The 18,973-nt window shown below is 35.3% G+C and overlaps 1 protein-coding gene across 1 annotated transcript in view; it reads left to right on the top strand.

Moving 5' to 3' along the window:
* The window catches only part of THSD7A (thrombospondin type 1 domain containing 7A), a gene marked incomplete at both ends in the record, with an annotated part of 412,533 nt that overhangs the window by 367,098 nt on the left and 26,462 nt on the right, over positions 1–18,973 (top strand). Inside the window, one exon of the mRNA XM_084229821.1 lies at positions 14,576–14,754. Within this exon, the coding sequence (XP_084085947.1) occupies positions 14,576–14,754 (179 nt within the window). The remainder of the gene's footprint in view (positions 1–14,575; positions 14,755–18,973) is intronic.

The raw sequence follows: 18,973 nt of genomic DNA, 5'->3' as shown, positions 1-18,973 counted from the left end.
GGCAGAGAAGAAAGGTTGAAAACTAATTGGTGAAAACTCCAAATACCTCTAGTTTATTCCTCATTGAATTGAAAATGGCAGTAAATGAAAGCAGAAAGCTGTACATGCTTTTAGAAAACTGTACCCATTTTTGTTTTCTAAACCCCAAAGACAAAATGAAAGGTAAAATGCAGTGATAAATAATTGAGATTCCAAAAGTTTGTAAACAATGGCTGTCTTTGACCAGAGTATGTAGTGAACTCTAGTTCTAAGCCAGCCATAAGCAATGTTTGCCAGTTATTATTTTATTTTAATACAGTTGTCATTTTATTAAAAAATGAGATTGATTTATAGTGGATAAGCCTGAATCATTGAGGCCACATATTTGCAAACGCTGGACAATGGTCCTCCTTCATTCTACCTGGAGGTGACCAAAGGAAGATGAGTTTAAATTGCTAGGAGTGAGGAGGTGCTTGGTAGTTACCCTCCAACCTTGCAGAAATAACTTCTGCTATTTGAAAGGTACTCCCCCAGTTTTATTATATTTTATTGCACTAATAGAACCACTCACTTTTACAAAGTATAAAGATTATAACAAACATTTATTAGGATCTCTTAAACCTTCCCCTACAAAGATGTTTCCGAAAATACTGTCCTTTTTTTTTTAACCTTATCCCATAATTCCAATTTTATCTAAGTTTTGTGATATGGGCCACAAAAACTCCATATTATTGGGCTTCCCCAGTGGCACAGTGGTTGAGCGCTGGGTTGCGAAGCTGCCCGCAGCCTCTGCAGCGCCGGTTTGATCCCCGGCTGCTCCTTGGCCACTGGAGGGTCCCTCATGGCGCGCAGACCTCTCCTGCCGCCCGTTGCTCCCCTCAGCAGTGTACTTTGGTCCTTCTGCCTGCTCTGCTCCCCGCTCTGGCTCTGGTGAATTTTCTCACCCTCCCGTGCTTCTGACTGTACCCAGTGCTTGTATAAATAAATACATCTTTAAAAAAAAAAAAACCTCCATTTTCAGGTTAATATATATTCACTGCTAAGTTTAAGATTAATTCATGCATTTAAAACACTAACAAAATTATAATGAGTTTAGTGTTTATAATAGGTATCCATTGAGAAACATTCTAACAGAAACTGAGTATTTTATTCTCTACATAAGTAACACCAGTGCAAAGTAAGTAGTCCTACATTACTGAGATATGGTGATAATGTAGACCAAAATTAGTCATTAATGTAAAATTGAAGATCACTTTAAAAATGTGTTTCTCCTGGAATGGAGCATGTAAGTGTTTGCTCACATTTTAAATTGTTATGCACAGTGAATCACCAAGATGATCATTTGTTTTTAACATCACCTATGAGCTTTCAGAATGACTCTCATATATTATCACTTTTACCCTTATCTGCTAATTAGATTCATGAGGGCTTCCATAAGCCACTTAACAGTCAATGTTATTTTTTCTAAAAGAAAAATTTTTCTTTTAGAAAAAATAACCTTTTAAAATCCCCTGCCTCTCACAAAAACATTTTATCCATTAGAAAAGGCAAAAGCACAAAAATAATTTATATTGGCCAAAGGCAGTGGACTTCTTACCTTAGCATTGGCCACTTAAAGCTTAAAGAACCCAGTATTGTGTGTATTCTGGAGGGAAAATACACACAGAAAAAAGAAGGGTCAGAACTTCCTGGCGGTTGTATTTGGATCTGGGATCCTTAACTTAGTGAATTGTTCCAGTTTAGTTTTTTGTGTTTGTCCAGCATCATTCCTATCTTTTAAATCTGATCTATGATGTATGTCCATTGAGATATTTTAGTATTTACTAACATATTTACCCAAAGTCAAGTTGGAAGAAATTGAATCTTTATTGCCTGACTTGTTTAACAGTTAACTGGTTTCCTCAGATATGTTCTGTTTGTTCTGATAGACTTAGTAGAATGCTGTAACTTGGCCACTCTAACCAGGGCACTCCCTAAATTGCAGTCCCTATGACCTTTGCTTCCTTTCAGCCAAATCACCTTGCACAGTGAATGGTGGAAATGATTTAAAGGAGTATTCGAGAAAAACCTTTTTCCTGCTTTTAGTTTAAACATAAAATTGATCCCCATGTCATGCAGTCAGAGACATTAATCCCCTCTTCTATACTGGCCTTAGGATATTTCTGTCTCATCAGCGTTGTCCATCTGTGGATCACATTATCAGTTGTTATACTGATAAAAGCAGTTTATTTATGCACCAGATTAATTATATTCACCAGTTTAGCTATATTAGTTTAGGCCATTTTCTGTTCTATCTGAAATTCCTCATAATAGCAGATTTTGTACTGAAAAGTGATATGTTCATACTCTAAAATTCAGATTCTAAAGTATACCTTGGAAGAAATATAAATGTTCATCCATCCTGATCCACAGTATTAAATATAATTCCTCTATAAATGTTGTTATACAAATAACATTTTTTGGCATTTATCTGTCCAAAAACATAATACAAATTATGGTTATTTACTTTCACTATGAAATCTTGGATGGTATCACTATAGCACAGATTTTAAATCACTAAAAATCAAATCACATATTCTTTTTTTAAAACTTTTTATTAATAAATCATTTGACATCCTAGTTTGTTTTCTCATAGTATAGGATTTCTCCCCTCAGTTGTGGTCTCCATAATTTTTCCATTCATCAAAGCACCCATAGTCCTCCACCATAGTCCATTGTGCTCTCCTCCTCTCCACCCACAATTTTCTTCCCTGCATCATTCCCTACATATCCCCTCCTGGATGCCTCAGATCTATGATCAGCTTTCAAGAGTTGGTTTTAAAGTTTGTTTTTCTCTGATCCATTGTTTGGCTTTCTAGATTCCACTTACAAGTTAAGCCATCCGGTATTTATCTATGTATCTTTCTCATTCTGGCTTATTGCACTTAGGATAATCCCTTCCGGTTCCATGTTGTTGCAAATGGCATGAGTCCATCTTTTTTGATCACTGAGTTGTATTCCATTGTGTGTGTGTGTGTGTTTGTGTGTATGTGCATATAAATGGATGGATGGATGGATGGATGGATGGATAGATATAGATGTATAGGTATATATATGCATGCTACATTTTCTTGATCCAGTCATCTGTTCTGGGGCATTTAGGTTGTTTCCATATTTGACTGTTGTAAATAGTGGTGCTATAAACTTCAGAATACAGGTTTCCTTTGAATTAGTGTTTTTGTATTCTTTGGGTAGATTCCTAGGAGTGTAATTACTGGGTGATCTCATAGATCCATTTTTAGTCTTTTGTGGACTCTCCACATTTCTTTATATAGAGGCTGGACCAGTCTACCTTCCCACCAAGCATGTAACAGGGTTCCTTTTTCTCATTGTTTTGATTTACATTTCCTGATCATAAGTGATGATGAACGTTTTTTTCATATGCCTGTTGACCATATGTATGTCTCCTTTGAAGAAGTACCTATTTAGGTCTTTGGCCCATATTTTGATTGGGTTGTTTTATTTTTGTTCAGTTGTAAGAGCACTTTGTAGATCTTTAAAAATGTTAATCACTTTAAAATTTTCACAGAACAAAAGGTAGAATTTCTGGAATTTTTTATATCCTTCAGCCTTGATATTTTAAGGAATAATTAAAGGTAAACTAGCGTATGCAAGGTACATGTATACAAAATTTCCCACTTAAATACATGATAGAACGTTATGCTCGCGATCCTACCAAGCTCTCCTATAACCCCTTAGCCTGCTCTAGTTTTTAATTTCTAAATGTATCATCCTATAACATGCCATATAATTACTTATTTGTTGTTTTTATTTACGTTTTGTATCATAAGAATGTAGATTCATGAGTTTCTTGAATTAATTTATTCACTGATGGATCACACGCACCTAGAACAGTAGGTTCAATAAATATTTATATAATGAATGAATGGTTAAGAAATGGAGAGAGTGGGCCTCCCTGGTGGCACAGGCAGTTGAGCGCAGCGCTGTGAAGCTGTCCGCAGCCTCTGCAGTGCCAGTTCGATCCCCGCTGGCCGCAGAGCAACCCACATGGAGAGCAGACCTCTCCTGTCTCGCCCACTGCTCCCCTCAGCTGTGTAGATCATCAGTTTGCCTGTTCTTTTCCCTGGTCTGTCTCTGGTGAATCCTCTTACCTTCATGCACCTCTGGCCTATACCCCAGCTCTTGTACAAATAAAATAAATCTTAAAAAAAAGAAAAAGAAAAAGAAATGGAGAGAAACCCCACTGGGGTTTGATTGGATTTAATTGATCTACCATCAGGTTAAGATTTTTCTATTGTTCTTCCTCTTCTGTCACAGTTCTGAGAAATTAGATTTGAGAAGAACTTAGAGCTACACTTGCTACAAACTTTCTGTATGATATTCATCAAATATTTGTACATCTCTCTACCTCTTAGGTGGGAGAAGCAATAATCTCATACCTATTCCACTGAATTACATCAGCAATATCAACATTGACAAGTCTTTTTATCTCCATTTAAAGCTTGTTGTTTAGAATTTTCCCATTTCTATAACACTGTTTTGGACCATAGTTTAACTTCTTGGTTTATGAGAGTATAATAATATTGAGAAAATTTGCATTTTCCCAAACTGTGCTTACAGCTTTAATTGGCAGTGTGTGCTGTTTATTTAACTCTCTTTATTTCCATTTGTTACAGGGCAGGGAGGGGGGCAGCCCAGACCCTGCAAACCTGCCTATTTTAAATGGGTTCTGCCGTCCAGGGTGCACTCATCTCTCTTGTGGACCTGACTCAGTATGCTCCTAAATACACCTCATTTCCCCTTCCCTTGTAAATAAACCTTTTATTAACCTTTTGTGTGTACCTACAGTGGAGTATTTAAAAGTCCCTTTAAAGCACGCGGGTTAGGACCCACAGCCAAGCAACCCATTTTTTAATCAGGGCTGCTGTGTAACAGATTTGGCGCCCAACATGATTTAGGACAGAGCCATCTGTGGTTAGTTAACTCCATGGGGAAACTTGGACATGTATAACTCAGGGAGAAAATAGGGAAATAAAATCTTAAATGCGTCCTACCTGATCTGCCGACCTGGAAACCCAATGGCGCTCTGAGAGCTGGCTGAGAGCCGCGAGCTGGTGGAGAGACAAAAAGGAACCCCCTAAGGCCCACGTGTGAGGTTTTATACCAAACCTGGCTTCTTAACCCCACCCTCAGGTTCCAGCAACCTTCCCTTTGGTGTTGATGGGATTTGTCTTTCCCAGTGTCCTGATGGCTTTGGTCTGGAGTGAGGGTGGAGTCCACAAAGCCTGTATGGAATTAGCTCAGGACATCCTTTTCCCCCTAACACATTCATATTTTCTTGTGAAATATGGAAGAATATCTTTGACTTATCTGAAAAGAGTACTTTGAAGGTGAATTGATAAAGTATAAAAATGCCAGATGCTCCTTTTTTTTTTAACATATTGTTTTTTGTTTTTTGTTTTTTTAATTTATTTTATTTATACAAGAACCGGGGTATAGGCCAGATGTGCGGGAGGGTGAGAGGATTCACCAGAGACAGAGTGGGGAACAGAACAGGTAGACTGACTGAAATACACTGCTGAGGGGAGCAGCAGGCGAGACAAGAGAGGTCTGTTGTGCCATGTGGGTTGCTCTGCAGCCAGCAGGGATCAAACCAGCCCTGCAGAGGCTGCCAACAGCTTCACAGCACTGCACTCAACTGCCTGCACCACCAGCAGGGCCTAGATGCTCCTGTTTTAAGTTCCACAAGTATTTCCAGTCATTTGAGACATTTCTCTTTAATCTTTACCCTCAGCAAGTCTGTCTTTGTTATTTCTCATTCGCAATTTATGACAGAATACACTATCAATAAATATTCCAAAGTTGAGCTAAACTATGTCTGTGATATTTTCCATCTATTAATATCAAATAAGCAGAAAGGTTTATTTGAGGGTGCTCCTGAGCCCATGATGTTTAATATGCATAGCTTTTTATCTCCTAAAAGTAAAACAGTACTACATAACTATCAAATACTTTCCAAAATGGAGTGATGGTGAGGAAACTTTAGGTTAAATCACTTGTCACTAGATGTTTTCCTAAAATAATAGAAAATATTTTAGGCTCACAGGATAAAAGGTCTCTGTCACAACTCCCCAACTCTACATGATATAGTATGAAAACAGTGTTTGATGAGAGAGCAGTCTTATAGAGGACCCCTTATTCCATCTAATGTCAGAGAGAAGGGATATCAATTTGAACGCAATGATTAGAGAGGTAATCTTAGTGATAGCTGTGGTAATTCTATTGATATGCCATAGGATTGTCACACAACTTATTTTGTATTGCAAGTTTTTAAAGTAAAGTTAGTAAAGATACTAAATGATGTCTGAATCTGTCAACTGACAAGGGAGGGGATCCAGAGATCCATCAGGTCCTATCTCACCCTCCAACATAATAGTAAATAAGCCCAGAGTCCATCACTGTCCACTGCTCCAGCTTCTGGGAATCGGAGGGATAGACTAATGTTAGTCCTGCTTCCAGGGCCCATGATGAGCTCATGAGACTGGCTGATCAAGACTGAAAAGAGGGCTTTACAGACACTCAGTGAGGCCAGTCTGTGTTTCTTGACTATTGAAAAAGCAAGGAAAGATCTCCAGGGAGACCTCTGTGGGCATGAAAGACTCCCTGGGTTTGGGACTATTTGGGTTTTAGGGTTGGGGATTGAGAACAAAGGAATACATATTCTCCGTTGAGAAAGAAAGGAATGTAGCTTTGGTAAAAGTCCATTTGGTGGTTGTGCAGGGCTTGAGAACATCTCACGGGGATTGTGTGCATCACATGCTTGAACTCCAGTTTGAAGCTGTCTGGTCTTAGGGTCTGTCTCTCCCTTCTTTTTGCAACAGCCAGGTGACTTGATAAGTTGTAAAGAGAAAGCTCAGGAATAAACAGGTCTGGGGGGTGGCAGAGCGGGGGTGGCAGTAAAAAAACAAGTAAGAAAAACAATGAGCCAAGGAGATTTATGGCGATTTGCTTAATCCTTTGTTTAACCAAGTTAGCCCAGGGGAATAGCAAAGTTCTCTGTGTTCTATCTCTGTCCCAGGACGCTTCCTATGTTAAATCTGCATATAGATTCATATTACATTAAAGATGTCCTGCAAATCCAAAATAGTTTTAATGCTTTATGTTTTATTATTTTAGACTCATTCTGAAATGAAGGTATATTTTCTACTTCAAAGCATCAACAAAATGTTCATATAATGAACAAGACTTGGGCATAAGGAATTTTTTTTAATAAATGCATGAAGAACACATTATATAAAAGCCATAAGGTATATCTGTGGACTCAAAAGTAACAGCACACCAAAAAATTTGTGGGCATTTTAAATTTAAATCTTAAAGAAAAATCTTGTACTTGTTTGTTCTTCGTAACTACATTGACAACCAATTCAGCCCTTACAGGAAATTATACCTAGTTTGCATAAAAATAAGACTCATAATCTTTTTATGGAACCATTTAAAAGAAACTCAGGAAGTTTATAGTTTCTCCTCCCTTTGCTGTAATTTTAACCGTTAAAGCTTTAAAGCTTTATACTTTGAAGCATGAACTAATTGAAAAAGAAACTAAGTTTGGGGGATGTTTTTTGTTTGCCTGCCCCTGTATTTTTCCCCACAACTTGAAATGGACATAAAACGGCCTACTTAAAAAAAAATTTTTGTAACGCTCTGTACAGCTCAAAACATCAACCCAATGTCAATGTAATTATAATAATTGCATTATTGGACCATTATCTGGTCCAAAGCACTCAGGATTGTAATTACAATCCCTGTGGATGATCAGTTTCTTACTGGTCCTGTGAGAAGCTACAGGAAAAATTCAGTAAGTATAGGAATTCTGTATCTGAATTATTCTACTAGCGATAGACAGTTCATGTTAACAGAATGAACACCAAGAATAGAGTACTGTTTAACCTACTTTAAAGCAACAGTTTCCAAATTCCTTATCACAGAATGCTTTTTGCAAAATAACACATTAGAATCTAACAAATTAGTGTTTGAAGACTATGTTTTGGAAATACTTCCATCGCAGTATATGATTTTCATTGATTGAAAATCAGTGCCTTGCATTGATCAAGTTAAAAATAAATCATTCTATTAAGTTTCAAAGTTCATTTATTTCCCATTACTTTATCTTCATAATCTGAACACTCCATTGAATATGTTTGTATATCTTGCTGACAATGCCCTATTCCCAAAGTGTGTTTTTTAAAAATTTGTCTCTGATTTTTTAATACAGTATTAAAATTATAAATATTAAATTTGGGGAGAAAGTCAATTAGTGGCATCATGTATGTAATTATTCCCAACATTTTTATTTTGATAACTAAGTAAACTATTCTTGCATAAATAAGTATTTTTTCATTAAATAAAAGTACAGTGCAATTCTGACGCTAACTACATGGACTGTGGCCAAGCTACACAGGCTAAGGACTTGGTCCTCTATAAGACTGCAAACTCATCAAACACCAAATGTAAGTTCAGGGGTCCCCAGGGCAACATTACTTCTAGGAAACTGGCTATAGATCTGGGGATTCCCTCTACCCTTTAAGTTCAATAATTATCTGGAACAACTTGGAAAACACTATACTTAACACTATCATTTTATTATAGCAAATGATACAGACTGGAACCAGCCAAAATAAGAGGCATATAGCTGCTCTCTGGTCCAAAACACTCAACATTTCATGTTTTTTCTTTGTGGAATCAGAAAGCTTCACTCTCTCGGATATATATAGATATTATGCTGGTATATTTAGTCTATGGTTCATATTTCTATGGGGTTTCATTATCAATGGTCACACAGTCGAACTCAATCTTTTCTTTACAGAGGTTGGACCTTGATCATGTGGCTTAAAGCCCCAACCACCAGCCCCCTTCCCTGAAATTCTTATTTATTAGTAACCTCAATTCTACAGTTAGATTTCTAGGGGTATATTCATTTGTTTTTTTTTTTTTCAGCTTTTTTTTTTTTTGGTTTTCTATATTCCACATGAGTGAAATCCTCCAATATTTGTCTCTCTCCTGACATATTCCACATAACAGCAATCTCGAGTTCTACCCTTACTGTTGCAAATGGCAAGATTTCATCTTTTTTAATAACTGAGCAGTATTCCAGTGTGTGTGTGTGTGTGTATTGCAACTTCTTAATCCATTCATCTGTTAATCCATCTTCTTAATTCACTCGTATTTTCCACTCTTGTCAAAAAGTTGGGTCATATGGTAGATCTGTTATTAATATTTTGAGAAAATTTTAGTTTTCCACGGGAGCTGAACCAGTCTACACTCCCACCAATATTGCATGAGTGTTTCCTTTTCGCCATATTCTCACCAACACTTATTTCTTGTCATTTTGAAATGGGCCATTCTCACAGGTGAGGTGGTACCTCACTGTGGTTTGATTTGCATGGCCCTGATAATAAGTAATGATGAGTTATTTTTTCTTTGTGCCTGATAGTCATCTGTATTATATTTGACCATTATGTCAAGTCTACAACTAACATCATACTTAGTGGTGACAAACTGAAATATCATGTATAAGTCAAGGATGTCCAGTTTCACCACAAATATTCACATAGTACTAAAAGTCCTGGCTAGAATAATTAGGCCAGAGAAAGATAAAAGAAATCCAAATTGAGAAGGTAGAAGTAAAACTATTATTTGCAGATGACATGGTAATATACATAGAAAATCCTTGACTCCATTGAAAATTTTAATTGCCCTGTTGATTCATAACTTTCTATACATGAATATAAATGGGTTTGAGTACATTTAGGTATAAGAGTTTGTGTGTGTGTGTAGTAGTAGTAGTAGTAGTAGCAGTAGCAGTAGTAGTAGTAGTTTGGTTTCCTCTGGTTATCAAGTTTTCAGTTCTTAATATATAATTCCTACATTTGGAGATTTTAAAATGATTTTCAATACTTTCAACCTCCTGAGAATCACAGTAGGTAAAGGTCTAGCTAAATGTTCTCATTCCTGATTGCAGTCATGTGTAGATAATACATTTTTAACTAGGAGAGAGTTTTGAGGTCACTTCTGAGATTAATCCAAATGTTTCAGATAGAGTGTTAGAGTTGCTTATTCATATAGCTGTAAATTAGAACCAACCAATATTTTTCATAGGCTTTCAAAATGAATTCTTTAATCTGTCAAAAGTGTACCTTTTGACAGTACAATGTATAGTAATTGTGAAGATTGTTGAAAGCTACTTTATCTACACATTAATAATTCAAATGAATGAGGTTATTGGATATATCTCAAAGGCTATTTGTCCTTGAGTTGCCACTTTAAGGTTCCCGATGTTATGTATTCATTTCAATCTGAAAGCAGCAGTCAGAGCAGATATAGGATACAAAAAATATGATCAGAAGTCAGGAGTTTTTCCATGTGTCAAATTCAGTGTTGAGCTACTGAAAGTTTTAACATCCAAATTGTGAAATCATTTATTTTATTCCAGCATTCCTCAGAAACTATAAATTGCTACAAGATGCCAGCAGTTTATTTAGACTTAAAACACACTTGAAATGTTTGTCTTTCCTTCCCCCGTGATTGTTTGTTAATTGCCCTCAAAAATGACCTCAGTGGAGAATGCATGTGAATGCTTATCTAGCAGTTCACTAGTAACATTTAAGGAATTTAATTGTACGAGATAAACATGACAGGCAATTATTAAATGTTGATACACAATGGAAAATAAAAATGGTGTACTAAGTATTTTCTCTTTATCGCAGTAGCTAATTTGACTCTTTAACAAATTAATACATTGAGTTCTATTTGAGAGGTGTTTTCTGAAATATGCTATTGGAAAATCAGATATCAACATCTTTTATCTGCTTAGTTGATAATATGTAAATTAGTCTGAAGTCATACATTTTAAATCTCACTAGTTCCATCATACTTCAATAGGTGAAATGGAAAAACAGAATTTCCATTTATCTGTTACTCTGTAATATTACTAAAAATCACATGATTATGTTTTCAACTATAATTACTGAATAATAAAAAGCTAGAGGTTGACTTTTGCAGACATTTGTAAGTTTATCAGGTGGAAAAATTGCAATTCTTCTAGAAATATTTCAATAAATTGAATTTCAAAAATTCATTAAATGGAATTTCAGTAACTGTCAATAAATTCAATTTATTGAGAAATAATTGGGATTAAAAAATTCTTTGTTCTTTAAAACTTTAAAAATTTGGCCAAAGAATGGCATTAGTTTGAAAGTGACTTTAAGAATTTTTACTGCTTTATTCTGTTTTTGGAAATATTTTTATCAAACACAAAACAAGTTATTACTGGTCTTAGTTTTTAGTTATTAGGCAATTAGGCATCTCATAACATTTTAGATAACTTTATTTACTGGCTATGCTGTATGAAGTAAGGGGATATATTTCAAAATGTGACTTAATTCAAAATAGTGAGGTGGGTTTGTTTTCCCACCTCCAGCCACAATTAAAGTCAAAACAGAAAATTTAAATAGGTCATTGCAATCTATTTGAAGAATAGTTCTGCTTTTTAAAATTTCAGTAAACACTATAATCTTTTTTATTAGACTTCTTTCTATCTGATTATCAACATTCCAGATGCCTTCTTCAGTATCCGAACTGCATTCAAAACCTAGCTTTGGTGTCTTCTTAATGTCTTTAATGTTTCACAATCACAAAACCAAAATTGGTATATCTGCCTTCTAAAAGATTATGTGAGACTAATTCCTACTTTTGAAAATACTTTCTTTGCATTCTGTTCTTCATACCAGATTTGTCATATAATTACTGGTTTAAATAGTCCTTTTATACTTCAGTTACAAGTAGGTGATACAGGATACATATCCTCTGACAATATCAATTTCACACCAGAAATACATACATATGTTCACACAAAAACAAAGGCAAGAATGTTCTTAATAGTATTGTTAATAACATCTCCATACTGAAAACTGCTCAAATGCTTACAAACTATAGAATGAATAAATAAGCCATAATATAACCACGCAATAGAATACTATCCATTAAATGGAATAGTCTTCAGCAATATGGCAGAATCTCACATAAAAATGTGGGGGTAAAGAAGGCTAGCACCCATAGATATATACTATGATTCCATTTACATAAAATTTTCTAAAGTAAAACTATTCTATATTATGTGGAAAGGAGTTTTTTTCAACAAATGTGTCTGGGATAGCTTCATAATCCCATGCAAAGGAATAAAGTAAAACTCCAACTTTCGTCATATAAAAATTATCACAAAATGAATCATGTACCTAAAATAGTGCTAAAACTATAAAAGTCTTAGAAGAAAACAAAAGTGTAAATCTTCATGATAGATGGCCTCATGAGCCATGGGCAGCCTCCAGAGGGTGGAGGCCTAATCATTAGTTCTGGAGAGACTTCCCTACCTTTTTATCAAGACACATAGCCAAGTTGTCTTGCAAATGCAGTACACTTCTCTCAAAATAATAAAAATCTTCATGATTTAGGATTGGGTCATGATATAGGTCTCCTAGATAAGAATCAAGACACAAATAACAACAGAATAAATTGCATCTTATTCAAATTTTTAATTTTTGTTTTTAAAATAACACAAAAATTAAAAAGTCAGGTAATAACAAGTTTTGACAAATGAAGAAATTTTAGTAGTATTCATACCTTGCTATTGTTGTTGTAAAATGATACCATAACTTTGGAAAAAAGTTTGACACTTCCTCAAAAAGTGAAATACAGTATTATTATATGATCCAGCAATTTCACTCCTCAGTATATACCCAAGACAATTGAGGACAGGTCCACACTGAAATTTGTGTATTAATGTTTATAGCAGTATTATGCTATAGAAATGTGGAAACAACTGAAAATACCAGTCAACTGATGAATAAAAATATATGATCTCTTCATTCAATAAAATATTATTCAGTCATTTAAGAAGACTGAAGTATTAACATGTGATAACACCATTGAGGGAAACATAAAACTGAAAGAAGCCAATCACAAAAGATCTCATAATTATGTCATTTTATGAAATCAGAATTGGTAAATTCTTTAAGACAGGAGTAAATTAGTTAATTGTTGCCAGGGAATAGACAAGGGGAAAACAGGAAATGAGTATTAATAGGTACAGAGTTTCCCTCTGAGGTAATGAAAATGATCTAAAATTACATAGTGGTGATAACCATACAACTCATTGTATAAAACACCAAAATATGAACTTTTGTATAAATTATATCTTAGTAACTTAAAAAAAACCTACCTAGAGTTCCCCAGTATATTGTTTATAACAATATGATTATTATAATATAAAAATTATAGGGGCCTCCCTGGTGGCATAGGGTTAAGTCTCAGCATATCATGCTATCACCACTGTGGCCTGAGTTCGATCCCTGGCCAGGGAGCTAACCCACATATGGCACAGCAGATCTCTCCTGCTCTCCTCATCTATGTATTTCAGTAGATCTGCCTGTTCTGCTCCACACTCTGTCTCTGGTGAATCCTCTCACCCACCACACCTCTGGCCTATATCCCAGTTCTTGTATGCATAAATAAAAATCTTTAAAAAACAAAAAAGTTATCATTTTCAATACCAAATTCTTGATATTGATACAAAATGGTAAGGTAGTATTCTCTTGTATCCAGAATGACCCTTATTGTCATGTATTACAGAGGACCATGTATTTGACTCTTAATTCAGGGAATTTTTGCTTTCTACATGTATCAGCTTGAGAACAAAATAATAAATTGATATTGTGAAATGCCATATTGGGAGTGAGGGGCTGTTCAAGGAAAATGATCCCATTTTTCAAATCATCTGTAGACTATTAAGTTAATTGGCTGTGTGATTTGATGGAACGATACTGGAATGTACCTCAGAAAAACTTTACCCATCTTTTATTGTGTGACCTTGCACTTGTCAGTTATCTCTCTGCATTTGTTTTGTTCTTTGTCCAGTAGAATATCAACTCCTACCCAATACATTTACAAGATTTGCAAGATGTAAAGGTGTTTTCAAATTGACAGCATGATAAAAATAGGAGACATTATTTAACATCCTTCATTTTTCTTCTTCAGATTTGATTTTCAAAGAAGAAAAACAAAATGTGCTAAGTTAAATGTTTCCTTTTGGATATTGATTGAGAGGGTCTAGTTTTCTTCTTGAGGAAGAACCTTGTACAGAGTCAGAAACTGGAATTTCTGTGACATTAACAGATAGGATTTTATAGAAAACTGTTTTGTTTTTTTTTTAATGTATCATTCTGGCAGCAGAGAAAGCAATGGCAGCAGACAGGTTATTTTCAATTAAACAGGAGCTGTCAGAAAATCAGAAATGTTGAAATATGGTGAGCATGAATCCTAAACAGATCATATGGCAGCTGCTCAGCTGTTATTTTAACAGAGTCACTGTGTGCATGTGGCATTTTCCTGCAGAATTTAATTTGTGTCCCTAACAACAGAGACATCTCTGTATTTGTGCATTGCTGTCAAGTCAACTTGGACCTTCTAAATGACCCCCTGGAATGGTGGTGTTCATGGGTGACATGTAGGGGAGGTGACTCTCACCCTGTCTTCTTCCACTCAGGTTACATCGAAGAGGCCTGCATCATCCCCTGTCCCTCAGACTGCAAACTTAGTGAGTGGTCCAACTGGTCGCGCTGCAGTAAGTCCTGTGGGAGTGGCGTGAAGGTTCGGTCTAAATGGCTGCGTGAAAAACCATATAATGGAGGAAGGCCATGCCCCAAACTGGACCATGTCAACCAGGTATTTTCCTCCACTGAGAATACGAAAGTATTGTTTAAAGTAACAATAAATCTGCTTCTTTTCTCCAAAATGGAGAAGAGTAAATAATAGCTCCAGAATAAGAAATTTGACCATTTTATTCTTAGAATGTCTGAGTCAATACATGTATGTCTGTTATTGAAGTCCCAGATCAGATTTATTGTCTCTATATTATCAGGAGATTTAGTACCCTAAATATACATATAACTAAATGGAATGAAAAATGACACCTACCTCTGAAATAATGTCAGAGTATTTAATACCTGAAAATTGTATCTAACATGTGGAAAGCAAGATTTTCATTGTTGTAGTTACCCTCGACTCTCAGAAAAGACATCTCAAATACTGACCACTTAAATTAAAAATCAAAGATAATATATAATTTGTAAAGCCTAAAATTAGGAACTATATACTATAAATTCATGTAAATTTGTTTGACATAAAGTATGTTTAAAAAAAAACAAATATAAAGATGGCCTCCAAGTCACTGGAAGTGTGCCATCTGTCCATTTAGTCATTGGCCTTTTGAATTTTATTTTAAATTTTATTTCACTTTGAATGCATATTGTGTTAGCTGCTCTTAATTGTTGTTTATCATTTCTTATTGGATATATAAAGTAAACAGGCTAATAGAGAGAATTATACTGATTTAAATGTACTTAGGATGTATCAGACAATTGCCATGTTTGGCCTACATGTGAATTAACAAAGGATAAATTTCATACAATATGTGCAAATATTTAGATATGCATTTAAGTAACAATCAAATGAGTCAAGTCATATGTCAGAGCCAACCTTAAATATGTAGATGTTTCAAACATATTGTCTAATTGTAATCTCTAAACACTGCTAACCCATACACATACTTTCCTTCCCAAAGTAACCTAAATTAGTGCATAACAATAAAAGTACAGTGTTGAGAAAATAAAAGGAACTTTTGAATAAAAGAGTTAAGGACAAAGAAAGAAGAGAATTTAACTATATAGAAAGTACTCTGAAAGAACCTAGCTTTTTTTCCCTGAATGAAGTTTCTGTATTTGCCCTAAAAGGCAACTGAAGGCAAATAATACATTGCACTGCTGCCATCTACTGGTCATTGGGTTTCCCTGTCAGTGAATATTTGCAAAGAAAATTCAGTTCTATGACCCTCATGAAACAGAAAAACTGAAATGTATTGTATATAATGTAAAAGAATATTTTATGCAAGTTTTGAAATCATGACTTTCCAATGGTAAATTTAAATTTTCATATTTTTTTATCTTTGGTTCTAAAACAGAGAAATTCTACACATACTCATACTTTGTGTGTGTGTATGTGTGTGTACACAAACAGCTAGTCAGACTTTATGTTAAAATAAGATATGTTTTCCTCAGCATTTTCTTTAAAATTTAATTTGCAAAGGTTCAAACCTTGGGTCAAGTTGTCTTTGCAATGAAAAATATTTAACCTAAGTCATCTTTCTATCACTCTGTAACACTGATGATATCTAATGCAGAGTTTGATGAGAACATGAGTACTTATCAATGGTATATTAAGACTTTAGAAGTAGGGCCTCCCCGGTGGCGCAGCGGTTGAACGCTGGGTTGCGAAGCTGCCCGCTGCCTCTGCAGCGCCGGTTCGATCCCCGCCTGCTCCCCGGCCACTGGAGGAGGGTCCCACATGGCGGCGCGCAGACCTCTCCTGCCGCCCGCTGCTCCCCTCAGCAGTGTACTTCGGTCCTTCTGCCTGCTCTGCTCCCCGCTCTGGCTCTGGTGAATTCTCTCACCCTCCCGTGCTTCTGACTGTACCCAGTGCTTGTATAAATAAATAAAATAAATCTTAAAAAAAAAAAAAAGACTTTAGAAGTAAAAAGTCAAGTAAGAGGGAATTGATTCTTGAATATTTAACTTTGAGTATAAATGTTCCATGTTAAGAAAGAGAAACCGCTAAGGATTTTCATTAGTAAAATATTAGGTAAGTAAAAAATACGCAGTTTCATGTTAATTTTGAAAATTATAAATAGTGTAGTTTTTTACTGCAATTATACATTCCTCAGTAAAATAATCCATCATCATTGAGGTTACTCAGGGAGTGAGGAACAAAGGGAGGAGAGGGCCAATGGGCTGTGGTGGCAGGCTGTGGGTGCTGGGGGGAGAGGGGTGCGGTGAGCAGGGTAGTAACATAAATCTGAAGAGGTGTGAACCCATTCCCCTATATCATAAATCTTGCAGAGTGTTTTCAATCAATATTACCTAAAAAAAAAATGTTACAGAAAAAGAGAAAGGAGTGATTAGAGTACAGTGACTGATGAAAGAAAAAAATAAACTAATCTGAGGTCATTGACTTGAAAATGGCCTCTGAGTTTCCATTTTCCTCATTTCCTCAAGCACATCCTCATTTCCTAAGAAATATAGATGGATGGACTGATTAAGGTCAATAAATAGGTCAATCAGTCAATCTATAGATAGTCTACGTACAGTTTGGGTCCCAAGATATTTGCGGGCATAGAGCAATTCCCCATGTGCATTTTGAAGTCTATTCTTCTAAGATTTTTTGTTCCTGTCCATCCTGTCCATTTCCTTGACTGTGTGCTGTTGCAATTCTGAGGAATGTATCTTAAGTTTAAACCATAATAAGCATTTTTTTCCCTCAAGACCTAAGAAAAATGTTCTAACTTACCAAAAACATGGGCTTTATATATGGATAATATTTGAAATACAACATGCGTTCATCTCATTGATATACTAACATTTTTAATTTGTTTCTCTCCTCTTTCATCATCCCTACTGAATATCAATCCAGGCACAGGTAAGAAGTTTTAAATTTCATGGCTCATAATAAGTCTGCTGCTTGTATCATTCCTTATACCTGATTTCAATGAATGTGTTGTTTTCTTGTTATCGTCTGGCATTTGTTTGGCATTCTTTCTCTTTTTTCCTAGCATGTTACCTGTTTTTCCATTTTTTTTGTCATAGTAATACCAAGGCCTGAGCTGACAGATAAGGGAGAACAAGTTTTGCTATACCAGTCTTGAAGAGGCAGTAATGTCCCTTATTAATTGATTTCATACTCAAAACAGGATGAGCTCCTCAGAGGGAGAGAGATAGAGTACAGTTGGCTTGGAAGTGGGTGGTGGTAGGTCGCTCAGAAGTGATTTGCATTGTTTCCAAAGTAAGAGATTAAAATGAAAGCCTTCAAAGGATTAGAAGGGCATTTCCCCTTCACTTTTCCCCTCCCCCAAAGTAGTCACGTTATTTTGCACCAGTGTTTAGTCCTATTTTAACACAGCACCCAAAGTGAGGGTGATCACTTATGACAGTAGCGGATTCTTATTTCAACTGTGTATATATTTATTCTTATTTGGAATAATTGAGTTTTACTGACTTTATTTGGATGTTTAGCCCACTTAAATTTTCACAAAATGAGAAATAATTAAATCTATTTTTTCTGGAATTAGTTACCACATGCTATATGCTATGCTATAGTGTATATATGTGAAAATTGGGAAATAGAGTGAAATTATCATTGATTTTGGAATGATTTTGAAAGACTTTTTTATTCGATGGTTAGGTTAGCTTTGTTGCAGTAGATAAGGGTCCATTTATTATATTACATTTACTTAATCATTCTTTTCATTGAGAAAAGAGCATAATTGGTTCATTATTCTGAAACCAAACACACCACCTCAAACACAGGCTTTCAGCCTTTGTGGACAGGAGAGCCGGAAAATTAGCCTTGTTTTGTGTGGCCTCACTGCTTTGGGTAGTAACTATGTGATATGAGACCATATCACATAGGGCTTGTTTCCAAGCCCTAAATGATTAAGGGTTCACTTTAAAATACTTATTTGTTAAGATCTGATAGAAGTAAAAATCTACTTACCAGATATTTTTGAGGTCAATATTATTTCATTTCAGTATGAAATAAATTATTAGTAGATGGGGGGAAAATAATAATAATAAAAAAGTCTTTATCTCATACTGTCTTTTAATTTAGTTTCATGCATAGAACACCAAAAATGGAAATTCCTGTTGTTATACATATTTATTAGGAAAAAAAAAGGCCCAATTGTATTTATTTGAGAACAGCTACTTTTACATGCATATTTAAATTCATCCATTCATTCGTCTTTTCACTAAATCTCTATTGAATGCCTAACATATGAGTACCTGTGACTAAGTGTTGAACACACACACAACTGTGGACATAACAGATGGTCCAG

This window comes from Talpa europaea, assembly GCF_964194135.1.
Source record: "Talpa europaea genome assembly, chromosome: 3".
NCBI classification, from domain to species: Eukaryota; Metazoa; Chordata; class Mammalia; order Eulipotyphla; family Talpidae; genus Talpa; species Talpa europaea.
The sequence above is the reverse complement of the archived record's forward strand: the minus strand, read 5'-3'. Positions and strand labels throughout refer to the sequence as shown.